General features: G+C 35.6%; 1 protein-coding gene across 3 annotated transcripts in view; it reads left to right on the plus strand.

Annotated features, from left to right (window-relative positions):
* Window positions 1-19,481, plus strand: part of FAM120B (family with sequence similarity 120 member B) — a 55,543-nt gene that overhangs the window by 12,135 nt on the left and 23,927 nt on the right. For all 3 annotated transcript variants that reach the window (XM_074863068.1, XM_074863070.1, XM_074863067.1), the window contains exons 4-6: window positions 1,953-2,048; window positions 8,172-8,344; window positions 12,383-12,475. In XM_074863068.1, coding sequence (XP_074719169.1) covers window positions 1,953-2,048; window positions 8,172-8,344; window positions 12,383-12,475 — 362 coding nt within the window. The remainder of the gene's footprint in view (window positions 1-1,952; window positions 2,049-8,171; window positions 8,345-12,382; window positions 12,476-19,481) is intronic.

The raw sequence follows: 19,481 nt of genomic DNA on the forward strand, positions 1-19,481 counted from the left end.
AATTAATTATAAGACAGACATCCTAATTGTATTAGGTTTGCTTCCTTAAGAAGCCAGGCTAAAATCTGGGAGGCTGATTTGAGCTGAAGAGATTGAATAAAACAGAGTAATTTACATAAGAAACCTTAAAACAGAATGCTAAAACATCAGAATGTTTCTGAAAGTGACTTTGGGATATTAAATTGGAGGGTTTTTTTCGTGCAATAGCATTATCATAAGCAATGATTTATAATCAACATATGTGACTATTCAGCTACTGGAATGTGCAGTTTAAGGCTTTTTTTTTTTTTTCCCCCCCAGTGTAGGCATTTTTCATTTTATTGCTAATGTCATCAGTTTTTGAACAGTGAAGCATGGCAAGCCAGGTGTAATGCTGTCCCTCATCGTCCAGCTGTTGGTTCTTCAGTCCCTCACCTTTATTGGGAGTTTGTGCTGTAGGTCCTTGGGTAAGGAAGGAAGAAGAAGCAGGGCTGTAAAACAGATTTTATTGTGTTCTTTTCCCTCTCTCTTATACCTGACACTAGAATTCCATCTGAGAAATTTCTGCCCTTGCACCATAGCACGCTACTCATTCATTCATGGCAACAGTCATTTGCAGCGTTGAGCTATGAACAAGATCAGGAAAGTACTATGATCAAACTTTTTGGGGTGGTGAAGGGAAGACGAGTTTGGAGAGTTTGGTTTGCTTAAAAGGAGATCAAGTTTTTGGTGCATAAGATTAGGGTGCATAATGTGGCATCAGAAATACTTGTGCAGTAAAGTGCAGGGTGATTGGAATTGATGATAAAAGGCAGGAATTTTTAAGAACAGTGGCTTCAGCACTGGGTGAAAGCTGGAAGGAATTAGAGATGCAATTCTGTGAATCTGGAAAGGGACAAGGAAAGGGGGGGGGGGGGAAAAGCTTTGAGATTTTGCCTGGAAAAGATTTGAAAACACTATTCCAAGTGGCCAGGACTAGCTAAATCTGTTTACTTCATACTGTTTAGCAGACTACAGAGAGTAGAAATTTAGGGCACTATGACGTGGTTACCATAGGCAAAATCTGGACAGAATGCAGAAGCACCATTTACAACAACGATAATAATTCTATTTTTTTTTTTATGAAGACTTGCACTGGAATGATTGAGCTGACTACTGGAAATTGGATAGACTGCATTTCAAAAAGTCTTAAATGCTTGAGTTTTTTCTGAGGGTATTTTTATTTGGGTTTTTTTTTTTTTTAAGCATCAAGTAGTTAGATGCACAGCTCGAGCAGTGAAATTTTTAATTTAAGAGGCACCCTACTCTTTCCTGGGGGGTGGGGCAGAGTTGAGTTTGGGGGTAGAAAGCCACTTGAGCTATTAGGCATAAGCAATTCCTTTATACTAGATAAAAGGTCCGGAACAATGGGCCATAAAAGCTCTACATCTGATGGTGGGATGACTCCATTGCTGTCAGCTTTCAAATAGCCATCAAGGCCTCCTTATAAAGATTTTGTCTCAACCCTGACACAGGAAATGTCAGGGCAAGTTGGGAGGAGAATCATATTAAAGACTGCCTGCATATGGGGCAGTTGACAGCCCTGGGAGACTGAGGTAGCTCCTGTAGATCCCTAAGCTATGCCAGATGCCTCCATAAGCTTCCTGAACTGCCCTGGAATGGGAAGGCCTAAAATTGACTGAAAGCCATTTTAGAGTGCCTTCCACAGACTCTTGTACTTACATTTTTGGCTGCAGTTCCCAACTCCAAACTCATGTTTATAATACATAATTCAAACTCTCTTCATTTGTTCTGATGATTTGTCATAAAGATACTAAAACTAATTTTTCTTGGTTTGTTTTTAAAGAAGCTGAGCAAACAAGTCATTATGAAGTGCCTTCTGTTCTTTAGAATCCTGATCACTGCTGCTTCCAACTTTTACACTAGTGTCAATACTTACATTTGACTTACTGATTCAATTCTGTCTTTTTTAGGCGGAGCCTATCCTTTGGTAAAAGAGTGGTTTGTCTATTTTGGAAATCCTCTCCAACAGCCGGAGCTGATACAACCTGTACAACCTTCTATTCCAGGTAGAATAAAAACATGTTTAAATCTGAACTGAAATAATGACATCATTAAAATCAGGTTAGGTAATCTATCATCACATGTTTGATATGGAACCCAAAATGACTGTGGAGAACAAGGAGCTAAAGTAGAAATGCTGCATGTCTGTAATTGCTTGTAATTACCCTGTGTAATTATAACAGGATTCAGCTTTGAGCTACATATTATTACTATGTCTTCTTAAACTCAGTGCTAATGCAAACATCAGTTCTAAAATGCAAACAATTTCTTAGAGGTTCTAAATACTGTTCTGAGGCCAGGATAATTGGTGTGTAGGGCCATATTAAAGTTCTTCTGTTAAGCTGTTTGAGAGAATGTGTTAACAAGACTGGCGGAGTATACTAAAAAGGGTCATTTTTAGATCACCTGTGACAACCCAAAAAGAGAATCTAGTTTTCAATAAAAAATAGTTAGGCTATCTGTTTCTGTGAAGCTGTTTCTACTGTCTTAAGCATCAAGTATTTTGTGTGGTTTTAGCTTCTTTCCTTTGGTAAGGGTCACATTCACAAACACTTTTAGTGAAATTAGTGTTATGAGGATTGTTATATTTACAAGGAGGTATCATACACTTTAGTGAAAAGATTGGGCACTGTATATGTCGCTCATCTCTTTATCACTAAACTGTATCATGCAATACAAGTTTAGGATAGAAAGTAAACAGTACTGTGTCAGTTTTGTTATTTCAGAGGGAAAATAGTTCTAATTGTTCATTTGTCCATGCTATTGTAGTCATAACCCCTCTATCTTCACTCTCACAGTTTGCTCGCTGTCTAGTCATCTCCTACCATGTGGGTCAGGAATTCAGAGCGGTTTTTAATCTTTCACATGAAATGAATTAGTTCCATTGATCCACAATACTGTTGATATCTTGTTAAGAAAAATTATTATTGACTTTTTGAGAGTAATTACCAGCTCTTCTTTCCTCAGTATCCAGAGCTTTCTGTAGCAGTGCTTGTTCTGATCTGGTCTAAATCCAAATTCAGAAGAAGTTGAAATGCATGCACTTTTATTTTACTTTTTTTTTTCTTAGGGATTGATTTAGAACTTGTTTTTAATTTTCTAGGATTATAGTAAATTTTATTTTAAGGTATCCTAAGATTGTACATTTATCTTCATATTTGAAACTCGTATATTTAATGAGAGTCTTCAAATTCTTCAAAGGATGGCGGAAAACCAGTTGCTCTTTAGATATCAGCCTTTTCAAAATCCTTTTGAAAGGAACTGTTTGGAAAGAGATTAGTTATATAGACAAAATACAAATAAGGTTTCATTTGATATACAGTAGTTTCACTGTCCAGTACCCCAATACAATATTAGGGGAATGATTATCTAATTGACTTGATGATAGCATGAAATTGCTGTGAAATTTTCTAAATGGATGTGAATATGCAGGGTAAAAATTGATCTGTCTGTCCTGTACAAGTGTTTTATTTCAGCATACAATGGTTTGGGAACATGCATTTGTAAAACAAGCAAACAAAGCTCAATGAACCATACCTACGTAGTTACATTTTAGTTTGCATGGCAAATATACTCTATTTGTTGTGAAATTTTCCTTCCCAGATAGTATAGTACCTTCCTCCCTTTCTGGAGAGGAATCCTCTCAATGTCATGTACTCTGGTTCTACTGCTCTGCAAACATGCTACACATAGAACCCACCTTCATGTTGACAATAAACAGGATTTAACATCACTGTGTTTGTTTATAGCAACCACATAAGTGGAGTTTATAAAAATAACATCTTCTCAGCCATAATCTTTACTAACTCAGTAATGAAAGACTGTTCAAGCAAACTATTAAAAAAGGGGAGGAGGACTTCTAGTGTTTATTTTTAGTGCTCTGTTGTCATTCCTTCAGCGAACAAATATTTTTCTAAAATTTTTGCAGTCCATATTTGTATGCCTTACATTCGCTCATGCATCTTTTATTTTCCACAGCATGACTTTATAATTCACCAAATAAGGTTCTCAACAGCGCATCACATTTTTCAGACAGGGATCATATTTAGAGCTAAATTTAAAGAAGTTGTTATAGGAAGTTAGAGTTCAAAGCTGTCAATCAAGAGCAGGTTACTCAAAAAGAGAAAAAACCTTAGCAGAAACTATTTGAAAAATCACAGGTGCAATTAATCTGGGAAGTTTCTTTGTTCTATCTCTTTTGGAAAAAATTATAGCCTCAGCATCACAACTACTTTAGAATTGTACTGAGAATATATGAGAAATCCTGACTCTATTAAATTCGATTTAGGTTAAAAAGTCTGGAGAAAGAATATTTGATACAAACTTTGAACTGTAATGCACATAACCATAAATATTTTAAATTTCGCATTGCTCTTAAAAAAAAAAGAGTAGAATTCCCACTGATTTTTTTGTGTGTGTGTATAAAAGAGCAGAATTGTCTTGCATCTGAAAAGCTTGCAGGTGATAGATTGAATGGTAGCTTTTTTAAAAAAAACCAAATCCTAAAGGCTGTAAGATGATAGCTTAAAATAGATTTAAAATATAGTGTGTATTATGTATATGTATTTTTCTTGAGAAAGACAATCTTCTGAATAGCATCTGCACTTGCTTGCATTTGCTGTCTCTCTTTCTCCCTTCTGGAATGTTTCCTTTCAGTTGAACGAATGTGATCATGATGTTTCCCACACATTGACAGAGCAGCACTTAAATCGATAAAAAATGTTTCTGAGAAATGAATTTTGTTAGAAGATCTCTGATCCAAGAAAATACTGTTTAACATCCGTATCTTGTGAACACAGCAGATCTGTTTGATATGTGTCCAGTTTATATGGAACAGAGGAAGTTTTAAAGTCTTTACTGGAAATTTATGGATTCTGCTTTTCATTTTATTTCTGAAAACGTGTAGGATATTGTAGCTTCGTTCCACAGGAGTTTGGATGCACTTTCAGTATTCTAATGATTACATCTTACAGGAATATGTTATGGATATACTTATGTTCAAAATGCTGTCTCTGGAATGCTTCTTTAATGGTCAGATTTAATTGGCATTTGCGTTTATGGCATCTTTAAAATTGGCCACAGTTCTTGACAAGTTAATGTTGAGTGTTCCTAGCAAGTACATTTTTATAAACTTATTTTTATTTCTCAGTATTTACATAAGCATGTAAAATGATGGAGTGTTGAAGTTTTATTACTGGTGTCATAAAATGAAATTTCAATAGTCATTACTTCAAATATACATGAACAGTTAATATTATACATTTATAGCTATATACACAATGATGACATGTTTTAAATTGGTATGAATGTGAGGATCTCCTTTGTACAAGCCTTGAGTTCAACGGTGTCATAGTATTAGTGCATTCTACAACTTTTACATGCATTGCATATACGTAAATCAGTTACTGAAGTTCAGACAAATGAAATAAATATTTATGTATTCCATTGAAATGCTCTTGTTTATCATGATGCTTTCTATGTGACAATGTTTTTAAATGTGTGAGTGAAAACGAAAAAGGAAAAAAATAATTCAGTCAATTCTTTTTCGCTTAACTTGTTGATTGTCCATTTTTGTGTTTAGGCAAGTAGTATTTCTTGACCTCCATGGAGGTCTTTGTGATGCTCCTCTTCTTGGAGTTCCCAAGGACTACAGTTTACATAATACTGAATAGTTTTCACACAGTTTTGTGCATGTGGAGAATAATCATAAGCATATGCAGTGTTAGAGTATCTCTGTGTAATTCATATAAAACACAAGGACCCCAGTAGAATAGATCATTTTCCCATGACTAATATTTACGGTAAAGATGTATCAATTCTATATATCTATGTATGTTTTGTTCTGTTTCCCCTTTGTTACTCAGTTTTGGGGTTTAGGTTAATTTAGTAAATATTTAGAAGTATTCAGAAAGTAAAATATTTCTCCTCCCTATGCAAGTAAATTTCTCTTTCAGGAATGTTTTCTAATTGTATGTAGTGAGGATGCAACTAGAGCAGAGAGCAGTTTTGGAGTTTTACTGTATATGAATCTTAGGTCTGTTGTTGACTGTACGCATGATCGGAGAGTCATTAAACTTCAGTGTATTTGTTTCTTTGGTTTACTTATCTTTCATTTAAGGGTTAATATAATGGCTCACTCTTGGGTATTACATGGAATTTAACTACTGGTAGAAGGGATCCTTTCAGAAAAATAACATTTTTGGTTGGTATGTTCCAAAAGCAGATAGTGTCAAATTTTCTTTCCCAGAGTAAATAATTCATAATTCATCAGTACTTCTTTTTCCCAGGCACAAGTAGATGTTGTTTCTGAAAGTATAAGAAGCTGTTTATGGAAGAGATGTCTTGAATTTTTTGTTGAGCTCTCTCAATATAGATACATAATCTTGATTATTGATGTAGTTCCTGATTTTACTCTGAAGAAAGAAGGATTTCTATTATTAGGTATACCCCTGGACGTAATTAATTTAAAAAAAACTGTACAGATGGAAAGAGTACTTTGCTTTAACTGATTCTTGGTGTATCTCTTCATATGCAGCTGACTGGGAACCTTCTGGAAAGCAAAAACCATCAAAACTATTTGAGTTTACCCATGTAAAAATTGTCTCACACATTAAAGTTGCTTAGCCTTGGTAGGAAAAGTTGGCATTGTTTTGGTTTTCTTCCTGGAAGTCAGTCTCTGTTCTTTTTTTTTTTCTTAAGGCAGCAATTACCAGTATCAAAACCAGTAATCTGAGTCTTATTGTGCTGTCTGTACTGGCCCACTACTGCCAGTATCTGTGTTATCACTAACCAGCATTTCTAACTCCAGCCAAGCAACTGGTATTTTTTCTTAATATACATATTTCCCTACAAAATAAGGTTAGGAACTTACAGATTGTATGATGATAGTTCTTTCCATGGTTTTGATGGGAGAGTTAGTCTTAAAAATAGTAAAAGAAACATCCATCCAGGGAGATGAAGAAAGCAAATACTAATTTCTCTTCTAGTTTCCCCCTCTCCAAAGAATTAGTACCATTTGGTTAATGGGCTTTCTTGGCTAAATAAACATTGTCTGTGTAGATTTCAGCACCTTGTCACTTTAACCGTTTATTATCACCAAGTGTTCCTAACTGGACTACAGCTGCTGCATGTCACACAAAAAAGGCAAAGGTGTTACCAAATGTAGCTTAATTAGTCCACATTTAAAATTCACACCTCCTTTTATTTAACTACAGAAGCAGCAGTACTTTATGGGAGAATTCTGTTTTTAATTAGGATTCTTCTGCATAACCAGTTAGCTGTTCTGTTATTTCACGTGCATTAGTGTTTATTTTGATAATGGATTAAATGTAATTTAAATGGGGAGCAAATTTTACGTTAGTTCACACATGTCACAAGTTGGGAGCTGGCAACATGAGGTAAATATTAAGGATTTAGAGACCAAGGTGAATGGTACTGTAATAAGTCTGGAAAGATACATTATACATAACTGATGACAGGTTTTTTGTGTGTGTTTGCAACACCATTATATACAGTAGCCTAGGGAGTGCAAAATACCAGATAGCCTTGGGTTTTGTTCCCAAACTGGAACCTACTGCAGAGGAGTCATACCAGCACAGTGTGGAGAATGTGTGCTTGCCAGCAGATGGTATAGGTGACCAGTTTGTTCATTAAAACAGATGATAGAAGGGAGGCAATGCAAGAATCCGTTCAGGACTCCTGATAACGCTAGCTCTACGAGAGAGAGAAAAGGAACAGATATGGTTGTTTTCTGCTGAGTCACTATTTTATGGTGAAGCTGACTTCATTTAAACACTGTGGATCCCCAAGGGAAGGGACACACTTGTGGGCAAACTTTGTTCTTGCAAAGGGTAAAAGCCTGCTGTCTCAAAGTTGACTGTATTGTTGTAACGGTTGAATTCAGTCCACTCTGCTTAAACATGCCTGTATTCAATACAAATTGTTTAAATTACAAGCCTTAATTTTATTTTTTTTTTTCAAATGCCAAGTTTTGTCAAATACATTTTCTTTTCAGCTCTGTGGTCCTTGCAAGTGCCAAGAGCAGATCAGTTGTTTCCTTTCAGATTGTAATGAGGTAGGCATGTTTTATCTTGTTGCTGCCAAGATAAATGAATGGATTTCTTTTGTAGGTGGAACACCTAATTTGAAAACATTGTGGTTTGCCAAAGGACCTGACGTGGAAAAGCAACGGTATAGTACATTTCTGGCATGCTTTCACCTTCAGGACACGATGGAAGAGCTCCAAGCTCTAGAAGCACCTGTTGCAGCATTCTGCTGCTTGCTGGCCTATCTTATGATGCAGGTAACTGGGACAGTTGCTTTTTCTTCAGCTGTCAGCCCTGATAGATGTGATTGACTAATAAACTATTTCTTGCTAGCCTGTGCTGGATTTTTCTCTTAATCTTTACTGTAGGCATAGTTTATCAAATATAATAGTACTGCATTACAGTATTTTTAATTACTCCATTTAACATGCATCGTCCTGTTCAAGAAACACTTGGGCTTTTTAGTAGTTAATCATAACTCTCACATGCCCATGACAAAGCCCCTTGGGCATTTTAACGGAGAGACTATAAACTGAGGGATTTCCCCCACTTTTGGGGACCTGTTTGCAAATTAAAGCTTCTCTTTTTGTGTTTCCTTTGTGTTGTCAAAAGAAGACATTCCCTCAGGTGACTATGCAGGCTGTGCAAACAGACAATATAAATATTTAGTCAGCTCTCACTACTTTTTCACACCATCTTGTCAATCTACTCAGTTTCAAGTCAGAATTGAGGATATGGCTCTTCTCATTAAATTCTGAGTAATAGGGGATCATTAGGTAGCAGTTCTGTTATAATTCCAAACATTTGGCAGCCTGCAGACTACCTTAATTGTAATAGAAAGGAATGCAAGATTAAATCCAATATTGCTTCATTATTTACTTTTCTCTATGGTATTTAATATATTGTCTGTACTTGCTACCTTTCAAATGGTGATCTCGCAAGCAGATTTTCCTCTCTGAGGATGAGAAAATCATAATGCCTTTATCTAATCTGATAAGCTCTGTTGCACTTTTACTTAGACTGAACTGCATTTTGTCTTGTTTTGCTTTTGCAGACTTCACTTTCTCAGATTTATACTGGTGCGTGGTACATGAAAACAAGCTCTCTCTCCCTGACTTTTCCTTTGTTTTTCCTTTATACATGTTTGCTCAAACTTAGATGATGCATTGAGGAAGTACATATGGGAATTATACAAATGATTCATATAGCTCTTTTTTTCTTTAATATTTCTGTAGCAGAGTACAAATGGAAAGGTTTTTGAAGATGGAACTCATTAAACATAATTTCATGCCTTGCAGTTTAAATTCAGCTAGGTACATGTTATGTACTTAGCTTTTAACATACTTTTAAGTGTTTTTCATATTTGGATATGAAATCACAGTTTCAGTTATCTGTTTTCACTGTTTCATTTATTTATTGTGCTATCCTGCACACCTTTTCATAGCAAGACTACTAAATTATTTGAGAAGCGTTTCTTTAGTAGGATTAAGAAGAGGAGTAACAGGACAGAACACTGATTTTACTGAGCCTTGATCACAGCATTTTAACAAAATGGAAAAAAAATGCTTGTTAGAGATATGGTTTTCAGAACTTAGTATCCAGTGGCCAATGTTAAAAACAGAGATGAAAACAGTTTTGCAGCTCATATTTTCAACAAGAATAATAGCAGAGAGATCATGCAAAGTGTTTAGTTTGATGCAGGGTTTTTCATGGCAGTGCAAGTTTCTCAACACCTGTCCCATTTTCCTGATTCTCTCTGCCCTCTGAGTTGCACTGATACAATCTAGCCTGTGAACCAGGCTAGGGAACTGATTTGGATTAAAATGTTTTTTACTGCTGAGTTTTTTTAAACTTTGGGTAGTTCTCTGATATCGTCCATTTGTTTTCTTGGGGTGTTTGAGAGGAAAACATGAGAGCAAGAGTGTCAGCAGCCATGCTTTGAGCTGGCCATACTGCTTCCATTTGTTTTATAGCTGAGAAAACAATGCTTGTCTGACTATGGCCTAATACTTGTCTTGTCTTTACACTTTAGTCTTACATTTGTATTAGAGAGGGAAGGTGGATTGTTACCCCTAAGGTGATTTAAGTTGAGCAATTGTAGGTTGCCTTGAAGCAGGCTAACATCGTTTCCTTTGGCTCATGAGAGGGAGAAATAAACTTCTTCAGAATTGTATTACTTATCATCTAATCTAACCAAAAACTTAGGTTTTTGCAGGAACCGGCATACTGACCAACCCATTTATGTGAAAGTGTTTAATGAAAACTTAAAATGCACTTTTTTTTGAAGTGAGAAAAAATTTCCAATAAGCGAATCTTAACTATGTAAAGAGAGTGTCAATTTGAAGAGTAATTTTTTCAATGAGGGTACTTTTCAAATATCCTCCAAATTAAGAACAGAAATAGTGAAAAAATTACAAAATAATAGGTCTGTCTTTAAAGTTGGGGAAGGGCGTGAATGGGTTCAAATATCAAACTGTGGAGTCTCCAAAGAAAGGGGAAATTTCTCTTTCAAGCTTTTACAGTTTTGGAAGAAATCTGACAATGGAAATGTGATAACTCACCAAATTCAGTTACTGAATAAAATATTTCTCTAAAGTGTTTTGATATTTATAAGCATTTTGACTGATCTGCTCTGTTATGGGCATTTCCTTGCTGTTTTACTTGCAAGCAATCTTTAACTTACTTTTCTTAGGACAAAACTGTGCAAGTATTAAGAATTGTTTTTGTAGAAGAAAGTCACTTTTTCTGTTACTGTAAAATATATAAAATGTGGAGGTTTAGTAAAACTCTCTTGTTGCCATCTACACAAAGGTGACACCTGACTTGAAATACAGGGTAAAGTAGGGCCATTATCAGATCTGAGCAGCCAGGTGGAGTTAATGAATACCGAGGAGCATTTTGAAAGTTTAAAAGTTCTGATATCCCTCACATTCTTGTGCTTTATGCCAGTTTTAACAGCATTGTAGAGTGGAAGGTATTTTACAGTGGGACAAGCAGCAAGGCCTGATTTAAAAAAAAAAAAAATTCTCAGTAGTGGTTGAATAATTTTTATCTTGAGGAGGAAAGAATGGTTTACTCCTAAGCAAATAAACAAATGACATGATTATAGATGGCTTCTTAGTGGTTTTTTCTTTTTCTATTGATTTACATCAATACTTTTTTGTTAATTTTTCTCTCCTTCATTTTTTCTGTCACTTTTTGATTTTTGATAGCTGTAATAGAAACTCTTAATGGATTGAAATAGGATGTACACAACATTCCCCAAAAATCAAGCTGTTAAAAGAAAGACAATGAAGCCTTTTAACTGTACTGTAAGCCCACAATGCACATTTCCACACTTTGCAATAGAAACCTTCCCTCAAGTTCCAGTTGATGAAGAATTGTAATGCTTCATGGATCTCACTTAGACCCCTCTTTATAGCCTCAACATTTGTAACAGATATTTATTTGGTCTTGGTGCACATGTATAATTTATATTGTTCTTCTAAGAGGAAGCAACCAGACTGGTAGTGTCATAGAATCAGCCCAGATGGTCTAGAGGCACTGTCTTTCTCCTGAGGTGACCATGTGCCTCTACAGAATCTCAGAATACTTTTTCACAACAGTAAATGCCCCCATTCTCCCTTTTCTGATAGAAGTATTAGAGTGAATTGTTACATTAGTTTAGAATTTTTCTTTACGTTTTCCCACTTGAACATTTTAGGGTTAGTTTTCTTACAGTTTTGAGTCCTTCCCACTTCAATATATAGCCTAAAAATCAAAAAGAATCCAAATATGTTTTGTTAAATCCTGAAATTTAGCTTAATATAGGTAATTGAAATATTTTAGATTAATTTTAAAGTTTGCAACAGATAACCATGTAAGCATTTGAAGGAAATCCTAATGGTCACCACATCTGTGGCTCATTCAGGTGGTTTTTACTGTTGATTATAAAGCAATTTATATTTTTTTAAGGCTCATTTTTTTACTATGTTTAATGTTAGGGAGATGAAGAAATTTCCTGTTATTAAGGAACTCAGGAGAATGGAATAGCTGAAGGGTGGGCATTTTGTTTGGTGTGTGGCAATCCGCGTATATACACTATACACAGGTATTGGGGTATGCACTTCATTCAAGTTATAAAAGTAAGTATTTTGTTCCCTTCAAGTGCCTTTTCCTAGTCAATGCATTCATGGTGGTCATAACTTCGTGAGGTCATTGATCTAAGTTTGATATGCTTGAACAAGAGGAGTCAATTTTCAGAAATTTCCTCTTCAGAGCCTTCAGCTAATGTGTTCTTTTTTCATCTGTTTTAGGTCAGTAGCCTCTCTCTGGAGGACTTAAATGCATTTGTGGCACTGATTCTCTGCCTCAAAGCGAAGTCAGCTGCTCAACTGGCAGGTTTGCAGGTATGGACTGGAATAATTGAGTAACGTAAAAAGTTCATGGTAACTTTGGTATAAATATTTTGGGGGAAAATTCTTCTACATTAAGTTTTTTCAGATAGAGGAACTGAAGGTCATGGTAAATATATAGGCTTTTAATGTGCCACATTTCAATATTTACATTTAATGTGCTCAGTGAATACTTACGTTTGTTAATCATGTAAAAAAAAAAAAATAGAACATTTTCTAGTGGTTGCAGTGCTAGGGTGAGTGAATTAGTCTCAGGTTTCTTCTTGACTTGGCTTCCAGGCTTCCAGCTGATGGAAAATTTGCAATGGTGAATCCTGTCTTGCAACATTGCTTCATTCTTTTTTCCTGAGGAGGATAGTGGTTTGGGACATAAGTTGCATGAAAATCACTACATTAAATAAAGTTTCATATTACTACTTGTGGGAGAACATAAACATAACATAAACCTAACCAGAAAAAATGTCTTGTTACCTAATGTGGCCCACTGTAGTGAAGACCTTTTGGATCACACTATTCTGTAATTAATCAGGAGTTCGTTTTAAAATTTTTATATACTCTGCAAATCTGCTTTTTTCCTTTCCTATCTTCTTGAATCCACATGTGGAAAAGCAGGTTCCTAAATGGTTATTGCAGCAGAACTATCTAAATAGTTCTTCTTGCATATCTAATTATACAAGAGTATTTTCAATCTCATAGCTTGAGATTGTGTTCAGTACAGCACAGACTGCACATGTCAATGGCTATTTGAGTTGTGGGTTTACTTAAAAGTAAGGGAGAAAGGGTTAGAAAGGGTTGGAACCTTAACGTGTCTTCACTCTGAAAATCTTGCCTATATTTCCAACAAATTCTGTTACTTTGAACAGTCCATGTTAGAGTTTTAAAAGTACTTTTTGCTGATAGCAAGGTAAACTAACCACTCCTGTTACTATCCATTTGATTCTAGAGCACGGGGACCAAAATAACAAAACCAGTGTGATTCCAGTTTCATTATTTGATTCATTATAACAGATAAAGTCCAGCCTCCTATCAATTTTTTCTGAATTCATCACAAATTTATTCTGCAGCTGATCACGTTAGATCTGTGTAACAAAAAGGAAACAGTGAGATGAAGGCAATATGGAAAACAGTAAAAATGTAGGATTTATTACTGTCGAAGACATTATTGCGCAGTGTTGCGCTTAACATTGAGCGCATCGTTATTTTATCAAGTCTGTTGTGGCAGTCGTTCAGTAAAAGCATAAAGGAAGCCAAGCATAAGCAGGAAGTGTTGAAACAATTTGTTTATAGGTGCAGTTACAGGTACTATTATGTAAGTTTCTAAAGTGCTTGAAAGTTTATTCTCTTTGAATTAGATGTCTTTGTGTGATTCATTTGTGTTACGGTTCTATAAAATTATAAATCTGAGTGTTGCATCCAAACATGTAATATTAATCAATGTATACTACTTATCAGCAGTCATTCTACTAATTGAAAGCTGTCCACAAAATTTTGTAACTTTCCTACAAAGTTTATAGCAAATCAGATACTGTCAGCTCTTCCATTGTTGACATAAAAGTACATGAAAAATGAAGCTGGTCTTACGCTGTCTGTGTATCACTCTATGAAAAAGTGAACAGTATATTGTTGGAATTGACTTATGCGTGCTATTGGCAGGTACTTTTCAAAGTTACCTCATTCTGCTGCTTATTTAAGGACTTCATGTACTGATGCATAATGCCTTCTGCTGTGCTAAAAACCAACAAAAGATTCATATAATGCAATTGAAATTTTTGTATTGGGCTATTTTGTAGAGCACCTCCTTCTCTTATTCTATTGAAATTCACAGTAGTGCCTTTGGTAGTAGTTTGAGCCAGAATAAATCCCTCTGAAGAGAATAGTGAGGAAAGATTTTGGCCTCTTTCCCTTCTGAAGTGGTGAATAGGTGAATAACAGTTTCAAAACTTTCCTCAGTTGCCTTCAAATCAACCTCCCTTCCTGTGTTTTGATGACTTGGATCTCCCAGTGGAAAATAGTTGCTGTTTCTCAGTTGTTCTCAGACTTGTCAGTCTATATCAATAGAAGATGTTATGTTGTATTAATTGCCATAAAAATACTTTTATTCCTTCATATATAATCCATCTGTAATTTTATGGTAGCACCAGGATCAGTTTGAAGATTCATGTGAGGTTAATCTCACTTCACAGAAAGAGTATAAAATGATCTGTTTCTTGTTTCTGTGCTTCTGAAATGTGGTGTGTGGATGAACTTAATGTCCTGTGAATTTTCTCTTGGAAGGGCAGGAGACTAATAGAATATCTTTTATATATATATATATATATATATTTTCTAAAAATAATGATCAATAAAGCAAGCTCTCTGAGCATTGTAATTCAAGCATCTCATTTTCAAGATTCCGCCTCAGAATATTTTATATTGTTTTTACTTATTTCTATGTTTATTTAGTAGTTTTACAGAATTGAGTTATGCTGTTATTTTAATAGTATATAGGGTATCAGTAGGTATTTAACAGCTGAATTTTCTAGGTTTAAAATTGAAGGATCCAAGTGCAATGAATTACACTACTACATGGCTAATTAATATATGGGGTTTATAGTAGGAAACCAGATGAATAAGAGTTTAATCTGTTTAACATACCTTTTATTCTCCATTGAGAAGTTACTGTGATCCCTAGAAACAGCCTAATAACAGAGCTTTCAAGGAAGTTATGTTAAATTTAGTCAGCATCTGCAAAAATTTATGAAAATGTTTGCTCATTTGCAATTTTGGACTAACACTATATTATTATTTTAAATTTAGAAAAAATGTTTGCGCCTTGTAAACAGTTTTGTGAAGGACAGTGATTTGATCAAAAAAAACTTGCTCTGTTTCTGCAAAGGACTCCATTAGCAAATATGTTTTAGCAGAAGAAAACTTAACTTCCACTGTGAATTATGAGAGAAAATGTAAATAGAGCCTGTTCTTCTGATAGGATGAAGAGAACTTTTCAGCCTTCACTTTCAAATCTGCGTTCTGATATGCTATCCATATTTCATAGTTAATGGGATCCATAAACCTGCAAATTTATGAAACAGAGATCTCCATGGTTTGAATAAAGTGGGTTAAAGCCATAAAAAATATAGTTTATCTCATGCTGAAAGAAAGTGGGCTGTGGACGTATAACGTAAGATGCACATTAAATATTACTTTCTGAGAATAACATAATGTTTATACATGAAGATTTGATTATTTTTCAAGATCGATGGTTTCAAAATACCAAGATGTCTACACGATAGAGATTTTATACATTCTTCTTATAAGTTTTTTCTAGTTTCCTTGTACCCCCCTTATATGGTAGATTAACATTCTACTTTGCCCAAGCCTCCCATAGAGCTTATACATAAGGTCAGAATTAAATTTTGGACCCCAGGTTGCTTATTTCCCTTCTTGCTATTTTCATCTGGTGTGCGGTTTTGGCAAAAAGCCCAGAGAGCCATCAGTCTGACTTTGAGGCCATTGTAGAGAAAAAGAGGCACCAGCAGTTGTGCTTGCAGTTTTGTTTCTTATATTGTGCTGGCCCTGGTTGTTTACAAGTGCAATTATAGATCATCTTTCACCTGTAATGCATGTAAAATACTGCCCAAACAGGAGAGGCCATAATGATTTATAAACGCAGATACATTTTTTCTAAGATTTCTCTAAATATGTGAATGTATGAAAAATTTGTATTGGAGGTGTGAAGTTGTGAATCACATCTTTGTGAAAGTTGTGGCCAACAATGAGATGGGAGAATTTGGTTAAAAAGGAAGTACACCTGGAAATTGGTAGATGAAATTCAGGTCCTGTTAAATGCTTTTAGAAGTGAACTGTATGTCAGAAAATATGAACTCAAAGGTAGTAGCAGATGCATGGATGGATGTACACATCACTGCTGGAATTTATGGCATTTGCAAGCTCTTTATAGCTTTGCCATAAAATATGCAGTTATGCCAGAATATTTGCTTTGGAGTAATTACATCTTTTGTGCCACTTGTAAAAGGAACAGCGTGCTGGGTATGAGGTATAAGAAAGTCAAGTGCTGAAGTGTTTTCCTTCAATTTTTCAAGTTCTTTCAGTTATTTAAAAAGTATTACTGATATGAAATGAGCACGGTTATTGTAGGTCTTAAATGAAAAGCTCCATAGAGCTTTGCAATTTGATTGCAAATGAATTTTCACAAAATACATATTAAATATTACTTAATTAGCTTTTGGAATAATTAAAAAAAATACTCAGCAAATACTGAACTAGTTTGACAGGCAGAAATAGCTTTAGCAAGAACTGTAGTTGCATAGAAACTTTGAATATTTTCTGTTGTACAGTGTCATAGAAGCAAAATTATCTTGGTAATAGTATTATACCGATATTACACAAGATCTTTTTCTCTGAATATTTTCCTGAGGGATACTTAGCCACATTCATGCGAAACAGCATTGTGTTTTAGAGTAGTGTGTAGGTATCTTGGTTAGGGTCGCTCAAATTTCAGAAGGATGTTGCTAAATCTATTCTGTATTTTTAAACTTGGTATTCTTTCCCCCTTGCCATGTGGACAGAAAAGCATAAATAATACCCAGATTCTGAACATTCCAGAATTTCAATCTTCTGACCTATCTGGCAAGCCAAGCTACGTTTGTCAACACCGTTAGATGTGATACTTTTCAGACTCCAAACAGCCTTTGTGAGTGATCTGTATTTTTCAAAATATAATTGTTTTTTAAAAAAATCCTTTCTCCCCCAGGAAGTGTATGTTTATTGTGCCTATGTGACTGTTTCCTAATAAATATTTGCTTGAAGTCTAATTGGGTGGAGTAAAACATAACATACAAGTAAGAATATTGTAAAGATCTCACAGATAAACCTCTTTTACATACTCAGGACCTGCTTCTGTGATGTACGTTAGTATTAACTAAAGTGGAATTTGAGTGCATTCCCAAATGCTTTACTGAATCGGGGTTTATATTCCCACAAAATTTGCATCTGTCAAAAGTGTTTTTAAAATGATAGGTGAGATTGTAACTGGCAGGGGTGGGGAATGGGGGGGGGGATTGAGGTGGTTTACTGAGCTTGGCATTGCTTCCCAGCCCATTCTCTCATTTGCAGTCTTTAGGTTTTCTCAGTGTTCTGGACTGATCTGGAAAAAAAGTGCAGCAGTATGGGATGTGATTGCAAGCTGAGATGAGTTCAGTCCCTCTTCAACCTCAGAAATGTAACTTCTCATGTCCTCAAGATAGTCTTAAATGAACTAGTCTAAATAGAAACAGCTCAAGTCTTCAAGTAGTTAAATTAGTTTCGGTTTTAAACATTAAAAAAAATAAATTACATGATTAATCAAGAGAAAGTTGCATTAAATGAGCCTGCTTATATTAAATCTGTATATTAAGGCTGAAAGTTTTCAAGCATCTATACTCTGCTTTTCTCTTAATAACTCTTGGCCTCTTGGGCCTGCATTCCTAGTTCAGTGGGCTGCCTTTGTACTGCAGAACCTATTTATTTTCTCTAATGACTTCAAAATGGTGGGTATGGATCCCCCAGTCTGTTACTGAGGGTGAAGTATTGCACTTGCATGGATCAAGTGTTAGTGCAAATACAGTTATACCTCAGGAGCTGAAGTTACTCACTGCTTACAGCATTGTTTGAAAGTCCCATCTCTCAATCTGTTGCTATTTTCATAAGTATCTTTTGAAGTTCTGAAGAAATTCAAGTTTTCTTGGTCCTGTTGCATGGACAACTGGCTCTACCTTTCTTTGCTGCTGTTGGTTCATAAACATACAAAGAAAATGTCTTAGGCTAACATATTCAACTTCCAGACAAGATTGCTGTTCTGCCCTCCTCTCCCCCATTTTCTTCTTTACCAAATTTGGTATATTTATTAGTATTATTAGAGTCTATTTCCCTGAACATTTTTTACATTTGACATAAGCCCTAGTATCAGAATTCACATAACTGTGTGAATTCTGTTATGTGTCACTGGCACAAATACAAACCCCAGCATGACTAGATCAGCTCTTCTACCTTCTGAGAAAAATGCATTCATTTAGTTGGATTCAGTTTGCTTATGGAGAAAATCTTGAGCAAGATTTTGAGCAAGGGCCTTAAACCTTAAAAGAGAGGATTTGTATTCTTCTTGCATTTTTCTCCATAACTGTGTAAGTTTGCTTCGCTTTTCCATGAGCTTTCCCATTCACTGCCCTGTAGCTCATTATTAACAAGGTTTCAACAGCAAGGAAATAGCAGCAATGTTTCAGTTATAAATTGCTTTTAGACTTTATATAGCATAGGCAATTTTTCAGGATGTTTAAGGTAAAAGACAGTCTGGAATTTCAGATAACAAAATTACTGCTAAATTTTAATCTATATTGCAGAAAGTGAAATGGAGTTATTGCTAGTGAGGGTCATAAAGCTCTCCCAAAAAATTAAGCAAACTGACAGCTTTGAAAAGGTTGGAGATAACTTATTGCAGAGAGGGAAAATAATAATTTCTGGTATCAACTGACATTTTCCTGCCAAGTTTGTGTTGGTCAAAGTGTACGTTTACTCATGAGAGAAATAGTTTTCACTTCCTTGCCTATTTTATGTTAGAAGGAACAAGCAGTACACGAGGGCTGGAGGTGGTGTTGCATGGCATAGGTGGGGTTGCTCTCCATTGCCTGTAAGGGCTGACCTGTGTCCCCACAGGGCAGGTGATGTGCAGGGGCCGGAGCTGGGGAGGGAAGGGAGCGTGCAGTCAGGAAGCGGTGGCACGCGTGCACCTGCCTGTCATCTGCTCAGGGCTGCCTGCACCTGCCTGCGTGCCCCTGTCACGCCTGAGCAGGAATGCAAGCTGCACATCTGTCTAGGCTTTCCCCAGAGAAGCAGATGGCTATGTGTAACTTCGGAGGAGCAAAAATGTTCTCTGAACTGACCTAATGAGCCATTTATAGGTGGATGGAGAAAGAAGATAAAACAAGCCTGTAGGCATATGGTTACAGTCCTTTGTAGGATGTGC

The sequence above is a fragment of the Strix uralensis genome, chromosome 3 (genome assembly GCF_047716275.1).
Source record: "Strix uralensis isolate ZFMK-TIS-50842 chromosome 3, bStrUra1, whole genome shotgun sequence".
In the NCBI taxonomy this organism is placed as follows: domain Eukaryota; kingdom Metazoa; phylum Chordata; class Aves; order Strigiformes; family Strigidae; genus Strix; species Strix uralensis.